At 56.4% G+C, this 9,750-nt stretch overlaps 1 protein-coding gene across 1 annotated transcript; it reads right to left on the bottom strand.

The window, feature by feature from the left end:
• Positions 1-8,006: 8,006 nt before the first annotated feature.
• Positions 8,007-8,870, bottom strand: LOC135384378 (uncharacterized). The gene has a single exon (XM_064613582.1). The coding sequence runs from the start codon at positions 8,868-8,870 to the stop codon at positions 8,007-8,009; it is 864 nt and encodes a 287-aa protein (XP_064469652.1).
• Positions 8,871-9,750: the final 880 nt, after the last annotated feature.

Here is a 9,750-nt window from a genome sequence, read left to right as displayed (position 1 = left end):
GCCATTTCTTTTGCGGCGTATGACGCTTTCATTGGCATTTCTGTGCTTTGGCGGTCGCATGCCGTGGCATGTTACTGTGTGAAGTAGCTACAGCATTTGTTGGGCATGCCAGTGTAGGCATCATGTCAAAATGTCACCGTGTGGTACTAAAGCTGGTGTCGTTGCGGGCGGACTTGCTTATAGCCTAAGAACGGGACAAATAAACAAAGCAATGTATCAGGCGATCAGATTTCGCTCCAGTATGGAATTATAATTTTATACCTTACCCGGAGAGCTGGGTTCGAAAGAATCCATTGGAGGTGGCCATGCCATGGGGCAGTAGTGTTCGTTAATGGTCTAACGGGAGGTACCTACATCGAAAAATATTTAAGCACTACAACAGGGCCGATAACCTTTAGCACTAGGCAAGCACGAAACAATACACTGACGTGGAACGCCCTTCTAGGTTGCTACAACCCTCAACACAATCACATACGCACTCTGGCAAGCTACCGTTCACTACGCTCACCCCACACATGCACGTTTTGGGAAACGGCATTCACATAGTTGTAGCGGACATGGACAACGTTAAAGAACAACTCACCATGAGCAGGTCAACCCTCCCGGGGTTCCATGTCCCTTAACCGGTCAACCTTGTGAAGGCGGTGGCTCATTATCACAAATAACGTTCACATGCGGACGCGGCTGTACTTATTACATTTGTTTCTTCCGTAGGTATCAGAGGTTCAATTGGCTAGATGTGAGGCAAGATAAACAAAAAATTACAAACTGACCCGCCTGACCTCATGAAACCACTGGAAGGTGTGGCTCGTTTGTTCGTCGACAGCTTATCTGTTCTTTATCTGTTGTTTTTCTTTTAGTGTTCATGTTGACCACTAATTCCACGTTAATGTCCTAATGTCCATGTTGACCACTAATTCACGAGCCGAAACGGCTCGTGAATTAAGTAACTGCGACAAGTTTTATATAGTGGCCACCAACGAGTCGTTAATCTTGCCCATAAAAGCCCGAAAACCGATACTGACTCGTGAGTCGCGAAGCATTTCGGTGATGATTTATTTCCGTATTTTTGTTGACGTTACGGAAGTTGACCGATAGAGCAAACGCGATTCATTCCAGTGTCGCCCAAACCGCACCTATCTCGATGCTTTGCATGAAATGAACTACCATTTTCGCGTTCACAAATTCGCTTCGTCTTGCTTGTTGAGCAACTCGGAAGGATAGTATATCCGCTCTTTTACTTGGCGCACCGTGAACGATTTCCCGGTCACGGCGTCGATGGCCTCCTGACGCTATGTCGCTATGTAAGACGACTTTGCAGGGTTTTCAAATGTAATTCTTCCTACAATGTACCTGAGCAGTGTAGAAAATCGCCGCCGCAGGACAAACGCAAGTGCGTAACTTTTGTTCTTCCACTAGCACTACTATAGCACGGGGCACGCTCTCGTCAATGATTTTGAACTTATCAGGAGTCCGAGGCAGACCCGAAAAGCTACCCGATAAATGCTGGATGGGTGGGAGCGCAATAGCTTTCCCAGTCATGTGAAAGATGAGCAGTAACCGCAGCGCTGAGTTGGAACCTTATCGTAGGTGCGAAATAGCGCTACTAAAGCTCCCTAATGGAGAGGTTTAATTCCCCGTATGTTATCGCCTTTCATACAGGTACACTTACGAGTATAATGGGGGCAACGTTGGGCGTGTGCCGACGGCATGTTGCTTTGGGGAAAGGGAATGAGATGAGCAGATGGCCACAAGTTTCACATGGCCATTTCACAGCCGACACAGTGCTCCGATGGCGAACAACAGGCGGGGTGGAGTGGAGTGGGGGATAAGAATGTGTGGCGGCCCGTGGACGACGAAGACGTGCCTGTGCTGGCGCGCGCCACTGCGCCTGCCAGCCAATTCTACCAACACCGTCCAAGCGTGAGGCCACGACCATCTGCCAGCTGGGACATTCCATCATCGCCGGTCAGGACTCGTGTAGTGTATAATTCGGCCCAGAACCATCCCAAATTTTTGCAAGTTCGAAGCCATCACTGAAGGTCCGGTGCACCGTTCTACCGAGGAACCGCTAGGCGACGACGTCAATCCACCGCGGATCACTCAACGTAAATAATCGCAAGTCGCAACGCCTGACCGCTCAGCACCATGGTTCGCTCATCTACCCAGCTCACGTCGCCGCATGCTTCGCGATGGCACTCCTCGTGCTTTCACCAGGGACATCTTCATGAACATCACGCTCCCATACCGGTCGTGGTACGCCGCTGGCGACTGCATGGCCCCATCTACATCGTCATGCCAGTCCCAAGAACGCTGCCCGCCTTGCCTTCCCACAGGGCGCTGGCAGCCCTTCGAATGACGCTTAAGAGGCATCGGGCCAACGTTCCACCGGGGACCCGCACGGAGGCCACTGAGTTCTACTCCCGGTCTCCCCGTGCTTCGCGATGGTCCTCCCCAGTACTCTCCTTAGCGACAACATTAGCCCACTGCTCACGAACCGGTCGCGGTTCTGTCGCCGCCCTCTCTGCATCACATCGGCCTGTAGTGCTAGAGGCACAAGACAGTACACAGACGTGAGGGAAGACCAGCCAGCCGAACAACGGCCCGAGCTGGCCGTGCAGTCGTGTTTTATTAACCGTGCGCCTTGATCATTGGTGCGCGGGGGATGATGATGACAATGCTGCTACAGGGCTCCCCCCCCCCAAGCGAGTGGCCGGAAGGTAATGAGCGATGTGGAGGTGTGGTGACCAGGAATCTCGGGGGCGAGGGTCCATTTGCGGTTGTTGCGGAGGGCAGGAGGACTGGAGGGGGTTCGATGGGGAGGGCTGGCGGGATTGCCAAGGTCCAGGTCCGGAGAAACACCGATGGAGCAAGCGTTGGATGTTTCTTGAGGGGCGTCGAGGAAAGCTTGCTTGAGACGTTCCAGCGCGACAGTTTGTTCTCGGCCGCTGACCAGGATGGTGTAGTGGGTGGAGGCTCTGTGCTGTACGGCGTGAGGACCAGAGTAGGGTTGTTGCAAGGGTTTCCTCACGGCGTCGCACCGAATGAAAACATGCGAGCATGTTTCGAGGGCGGGGTGCTGGAAACCGGTGGCAGGGCGTGGTGTGCGGGTGGGGCTGGGGCGAAGAGCATTCATCGTGTCACGTAGGCGGGACACATAGCCGGCTGGTGGTACGGCTGCGAGGTCCGCTGCGAGATTAGGTCGCCGGGGAGTCGCAATGAGGTGCCATAGACCAACTCGGCTGTTGACCAACCCCAGTCGGGTTTGAAAGCCGATCGGACCGAGAAGGACAATGGGGAGAACTTCGGTCCACGGGACTTGAGGCGACGCCCGGAGGGCGGCTTTTAGCTGACGGTGAAGCCGTCAAGGCCACCGGCCACCATGCCATTGGAGGCCGGGTGGTACGCGGTAGTACGAATCCGTCTGGCGCCCAGTATGTTTGTGGGAGCTCGACCGGAGCCAGAGAAAGAGACAACCGGAACGGCCAGTGCGGCAGCAGAAAAGAAGTGTTTATTCGGAGCACGGGCTCCAGAAGCGTGAGCGTGCTGTAGTCAGCACTTCATTGTCTCTTGGATCACTACAAACTGCCCTCCCCCTCGGGGGGACTGGAAGGATTGTCCGAAGCAAGGGAGCCCAGGAAACGGACTTTTTAGGGCGCGGGGCGGGGGACACCGGGCCCGATGGAAGAGGCGTGTCGAAGGCCTGCACGGAGAGCGCGTCGATGAAGGCTGGCTTGGTGCGGTCTATGGACACCGTTTCCGGCTTGCCGTTGAGGTCGATGACGAGACGCGGGCCGGAATATGGGGCCTGAAGAGCCCGTCGAAGCCTGTCCACGCGGAGGAAAATGTGGGAGGCTTCAGATAGAGCCTTGGGAAGGTATCCCGGCGACGGCGGGGGAGGGCGGGTAGCCGTAGGATGAAGGCGGGAGAGTGTAGATTGGAGACGGCGCACGTAGTCAGAGGGGGCATCAGGCGGCAGGGGGGAGACTTGGAACACGTCAGCCGGTAGGCGGATGGTAGTGCCGTATACCAATTCCGCGGAGGAACACTGGATGTCAGTCTTCAAGGCCGCGCGAATGCCGAGGAGGACCAGCGGCAGATTCTCGGTCCAGTGCTGAGGCGCGCCGCGGGCCATCAGGGCTTGCTTGAGATGCCGATGCAAACGCTCCACCAAGCCGTTGGAGGCAGGGTGGTACGCGGTGGTGCGGAGGCGCGTAGTACCAAGGAGCTTGGTGAATGCTGTAAATAGGCGGCTCCCGAATTGGGGACCGCGATCAGTGACGACTTCCGTTGGCACGCCGAAACGGGCGATCCAGGAGGAAAGAAACGTGGAAGCGACCGTTTCGGCCGTTGAATCCGCCATGGGGGTTGCCTCTGGCCAACGGGTGAAGCGGTCCACGCATGTGAGAATGTATCGTTGGCCATGAGAGTGAGGGAGGGGGCCGTCGATGTGCACGGTAGCAAAGCGGTGTGACGGGGGGAGGAACGTGCCAATCGGAGACTTTGTGTGGCGGTGGCACTTTGACAGCTGGCAAGGAGTGCAAGCGCGGACCCATCTTCTGACGTCCTGGCGCACTCCCGGCCATACGTAGCGATCCGTGATCAGCGTAATGGTGGCGCGTACGCCGGGGTGTGCGAGGCCGTGGATGCTATTGAATATGGGTTTCCGGAGGGCGTCAGGGACAAGAGGGCGAGGGGATGCACCGGAGATGTCGCAGAGCACGGGCGTCGGAGTTAAAGGGTACGAGATATCTTGGAGCTTGAGACCGGTAGACGCGGTGCGAAGCCGTTGCAGTTCGGGGTCCCGTGCCTGGGCGGTAGCCAAGTCCGCGATTGAGAACGGGCTGGGGGAAAGGGTGGAGATGCGGCTGAGGGCGTCAGCCACTACATTCGCGGAGCCAGCGATGTGACGAATGTCGGTTGTGAAAGCGAAAGGTTGGTGGCCGTGGCAAGAATCATCTGTACGGTGGTCGGGAGTCGCTGGAGGAACAATTCCTTGAGTAAGCGTTCATCGAAGGACGAGGCCCGGTCGCCTAGCAAGCCTTGAAGATGTCGTAGGAACTGCGATGGGCGGCGGTCGCCCAGGTCTTCAGCAGACAGCAATTGTTGGTATCTGCGTCGTTCGGAGGCCATAGTACGTTCAATAAGAGCAGATTTGAGGGTGTCGTACGGTGTTTCGTCCATTGGGGCCATCAGGACGTCCGCGACGTCGGAAGCGACTTTGGGCGGAAGGACAGATACGACGTGCCTGAATTTCGTAGGCTGTGTGGAGATCCCGGCGAGCTGAAATTGGCATTCTGCCTGCAAGAACCACACTGAGGGATTGGCGGGCCAGAATGCAGGGAGTCGGACCGCGACGGAATTGACATGCGGCGCCGGGGCTGGCGCGTCGGTGCCACCCTGGGAGGTCATGGAGACGTTCGGTACGTCCGGGTCACCAGATGTGGGAGCTCGACCGGAGCCAGAGAAAGAGACAACCGGAACGGCCAGTGCGGCAGCAGAAAAGAAGTGTTTATTCGGAGCACGGGCTCCAGAAGCGTGAGCGTGCTGTAGTCAGCACTTCATTGTCTCTTGGATCACTACATGTTCGTGAGGCTGGTGAAGAGGGCGGAGTCAAATTGGGCGCTGCGGTCCGTCGTGATGTTGGAAGGGACGCCGTACCGCGACACCCATGTTGTTAGGAGGGCCGAAGCGACGGTGGCCGCGGTGGTGTCGGGGACCGGGGTTGCTTCTGGCCAACGGAGTAAGCGGTCAACGATAGTGAGCATGTAGCGGTGACCGTCACAGATTGGGAGTGGTCCCACGAGGTCCACATGGATATGCGCGAAGCGGTCGTCGGGGGGAAGGAACTGGGATGGGGGTCGGTGGGTGTGTCTCTGTATCTTGCAACGCTGACAAGAAAGGCAGGTCTGCACCCAGTGCTTGATTTGCTTGCGCATGTTGGGCCAGACATATCGTTGGGTAAGCAGGCTTTGCGAGGCCCGTATGCCGGGATGGGAAAGGTCGTGGTAGGCTTGGAAGAGTTGACGTCGAAGTGATGCGGGAACGAAAGGCCGTGGCCGACCTTGAGATGGTATCGCAGGCGACAGGCTGGACCGAGCCAGGTAAGGCGACGTCGTCAATTGTTAAACCGGATGTGGGGTTGGCGCGGTACTGTGCGAGCTCGTCGTCGGTGAGTTGGGCTTGCGCCAAATCGTCGAGAGACGGTGGGGAGGTCGGTATGCCGATCGTGCTGACACGACTGGGGGCATCAGCTACCAAATTCTCGGTACCACTGATGTGATGGATGTCGGTGCTGAACTCTGCCACGAATGCAAGGTGTCGAAGTTCCCGGGGAGTATATGTGGTGCTGGCGGAGGAGAACGCGTAGACGAGAGGTTTGTGGTCCGTGAATACCGTAAATGTGCGACCTTCCAAGAAGAGAAGTGACGAAAGTGCTTGATTGACAGGTACACGGCGAGGAGCTCTCTGCAAAACGTGCTGTACCGTGTCTCCTGGGGCTTACGTTTACGGGAGAAGAAGGCCAGCGGTCGCCAGGCTCCGGACACGTGTTATTGAAGAACGGCGCCAACGGCGCCACTGTGAGTGAGGTTGGGGCGTCGTGGCGTGGGTGGAACAGAAGCGACACGGATGCAATTTCCTGGTTAATGATCTCAAATGCAGCGGTAGCTTCTTGTGTCCACAGTAAACGAGAAGGAGATCTGCCGCGCTTGGTAGTGAGCAGGGCCTCGAGAGGGCGGAGCTTGGAGGCACAGGATGGGATAAAGCGCCGGTAGACATTTATGAAGCCCAAGAACTGGCGCAGCTTGGTCACCGAAGTGGGCAAAGGAAAATCTCTAATGGCGGCGACTCTAGTTGGTAGGGGCCTGATTCCTTGGGAGTCGACGTGGTGGCCAAGCAAATCGAACTCCGAAACGCCGAATTCGCTACTTGGCCGCGTTAACGATAACGCCGCTGTCTTGTAGGCGGGAGAAAAGCGCGCGTAGATGTTGCTCATGTTCTGCAGGAGAGCGGCTTGCGACGAGGATATCGTCAATATAGGCATAAACAAAAGGAAGCCCGCGGATGACGTTGTCGACGAACCTCTGAAAGGTCTGGGCGGCATTCCTCAATCCGAAGGGCATCCTGAGAAATTCAAACAGGCCAAAAGGGGTGGTAATGGCTGTTTTAGGGATGTCCTCTTCGGCCATGGGAAGCTGGTGATAGGCACGAACGAGGTCGATCTTCAAAAATGTATTGGCGCCTTCCAGCTGTGCAGCGAAGTCTAGAATATGGGGGATGGGGTATCGGTCTGGAAGCGTCTCTCGATTCAGGGCACGGTAGTCGCCGCACGGGCGCCAGTCGCCGGTCTTTTTCGGCACCATATGTAATGGCGAGGCCCACGTGCTGGATGATGGTCGAATTATGCCGAGCTCCAGCATATGATCGTACTCGGCCTTCGCTACTTGGAACTTTTCGGGTGCTAGGCGACGCGGGCGGAAGTGGACTGGTGGGCCACGGGTGGTGACGTAGTGGAGAACGTCATGCTGCACAGGCTTGGTCCAGTCCGGCGGTTTGGTAAGAGCTCTTTCAATATGGAGGCGAAGGGCAAGTCTGGAGCAGAGCAGGACGAGACACGCAATGGAGAAATAGGCAGTCCGAGGCCGTGAACAGATAAGGAAGTGGTACGGTGTATCAAGCGCTTCCCATTGACATCGACGAGAAGCTTAAAATGATTCAAGAAGTCAGCTCGAAGAATGGCTTGAGTGACGTCTGCTACGAGGAAAAGCCACCGGAAATCCCTTCGCAGCCCGATGTTTAGGGTGAGAGATTTCTGTCCGTAGACGGGGATAGTAGAAGCGTTAGCGCCCTTGAGGGAGAAGCAGGGTTGTCGAGATCGGTAAAAGCGGCTGCTGGCAGGAATGACGCTGACCTCAGCACCTGTGTCGACGAGGAACCGAGTGCCATTGGCACGGTCGACGATGTGAAAGAGGCGGCTGCCGTCAAGGCCGGGTCCACTTCCGCCATTAGTGGGAGGCCGGGGGGTTTCCCGTCCAGGTACAAGGATGCAGGCAATGATTGGCGTTCGCACAAAAGCGACGGTGGTACCAGCAGAGGCCACCTGAACTGTCCGACCGAGAGCGCGATCGGCGTTCCGACGGCGGGCCTCGGCGGTGTCGAGGGCGGCGCGGACTTAGGGATCGCGGGCGGGTGACAGGTGACGCGACAAGCTGCGTGAGGTGGCTGATCTGCTGCGCCATCACCTGAATGTCGGGTGGAGAAAGGAGGGAACGATGGTCGGCCTGTGGCGGAGGAGTGGCGTTCTGTAAAGCCGTAGGTCGCTCAAGAATGCTGATTTGGTGTGGTGAGGCGACTTCCATGACCGCGTCAGCAAGCGAAGCAAGCTCGTCCAGGGGTAGGTTCGACGCGGTGGCCAGAACCATTTGGACGTTAGTTGGCAGGCGTTGCATGAAACGTTGGTGCAGGAATCGGTCACCGGCTGCGGAAACTTCGTCTCCCAAAAGCTGCTTCATCCGACGTAAAAGCTGCGTTGGACGCCTATCGCCGAGCTCTTCTGCAGATAACAACTGCCTGAGACGCTCGCGGTCCGATGTGGAAGTGCTTTTGAGCAAAGCAGCCTTAAGTCGGTCATACGGGTTCTCGGGTGGTGGGGAGGTGATGAGATCGTGCACCTCTTCGGTGGCGGTTGGAGACAGAGCCGAGATGACGTTGTAGAACCGGGTGGTCTGGGAAGTGATGCCGGACAGATGAAACTGCGCTGCGGCTTGGGCCAACCAAATGGCTGGATTACGGTCCCAGAATGGAGGTAGTTTGACGGCGACAGCGGTTACGTGTGGTGATGATTGCGTCGCGTTGTCGCCTTGAGACATCGTCGGAGAGGGTTGGGGTTGTTCGAGAAATTGTTCGGGTTACCAATGTAGTGCTAGAGGCACAAGACAGTACACAGACGTGAGGGAAGACTGGCCAGCCGAACAACGGCCCGAGCTGGCCGTGCAGTCGTGTTTTATTAACCGCACGCCTCGATCATTGGTGCGCGGGGGATGATGATGACAATGCTGCTACAGGCCTACCTGCCAGCTCTCCACTTCGGCTCACCCCTGGAACCCTCCCGGCCGGCTCTTGTCTGCACCATCCATCCGCTACTTCTGCCCACTCAGCACAAGATGCAAGCCCAGCCGTCCCTGTTCCACGTGTCGCTCATCTTTCGCCTCTTCACGTATCGACGCGGACCCCAACCGCTAGCTCAACACCGCTCCTCGTCTGAAGGGGGGAGTGATGTGGCGGCCCGTGGACGACGATGAAGGCGCGCGCCTGCCAGCCAGTTCTGCCGGCACCGTCCTAGCGTGAGGCCACGGCCATCTACCCGTTTGGGCATTCCATCATCGCCGGTCAGGACTCATGTAGAGGAAGACAATCGTCCTCTACAAATGACCATGAAGTTAAGCCTTATGAGCGAGTACGAGCATGTCGTCATGTATCTCATCTAGACATTTCGCAAAACATCCTTAGTTACATGCGTTGCACTCAATTAGAGGGGGTAAACGTTGTAAAAAAATTACAACGAGGAAGCGGCGTTTCCGCTGAAAAGTGAAAACTAAACACAAGTACGACGTATAAAACAAAACTTTTGCTTCACTTTTGTTTTATTTAAAGGGACGGTCTCGTACAGATCGAGCTATTCCGAAGCTTAGCTGAAATTATATTGAAGAGTGCTACAGACACACAGTCGATTTCAGTCGTCACTTTCGA

Source organism: Ornithodoros turicata, chromosome 2 (assembly GCF_037126465.1).
Source record: "Ornithodoros turicata isolate Travis chromosome 2, ASM3712646v1, whole genome shotgun sequence".
NCBI lineage: Eukaryota > Metazoa > Arthropoda > Arachnida > Ixodida > Argasidae > Ornithodoros > Ornithodoros turicata.
Note: the sequence above shows the minus strand (reverse complement) of the source record. Positions and strands in the feature narration are given on the sequence as shown.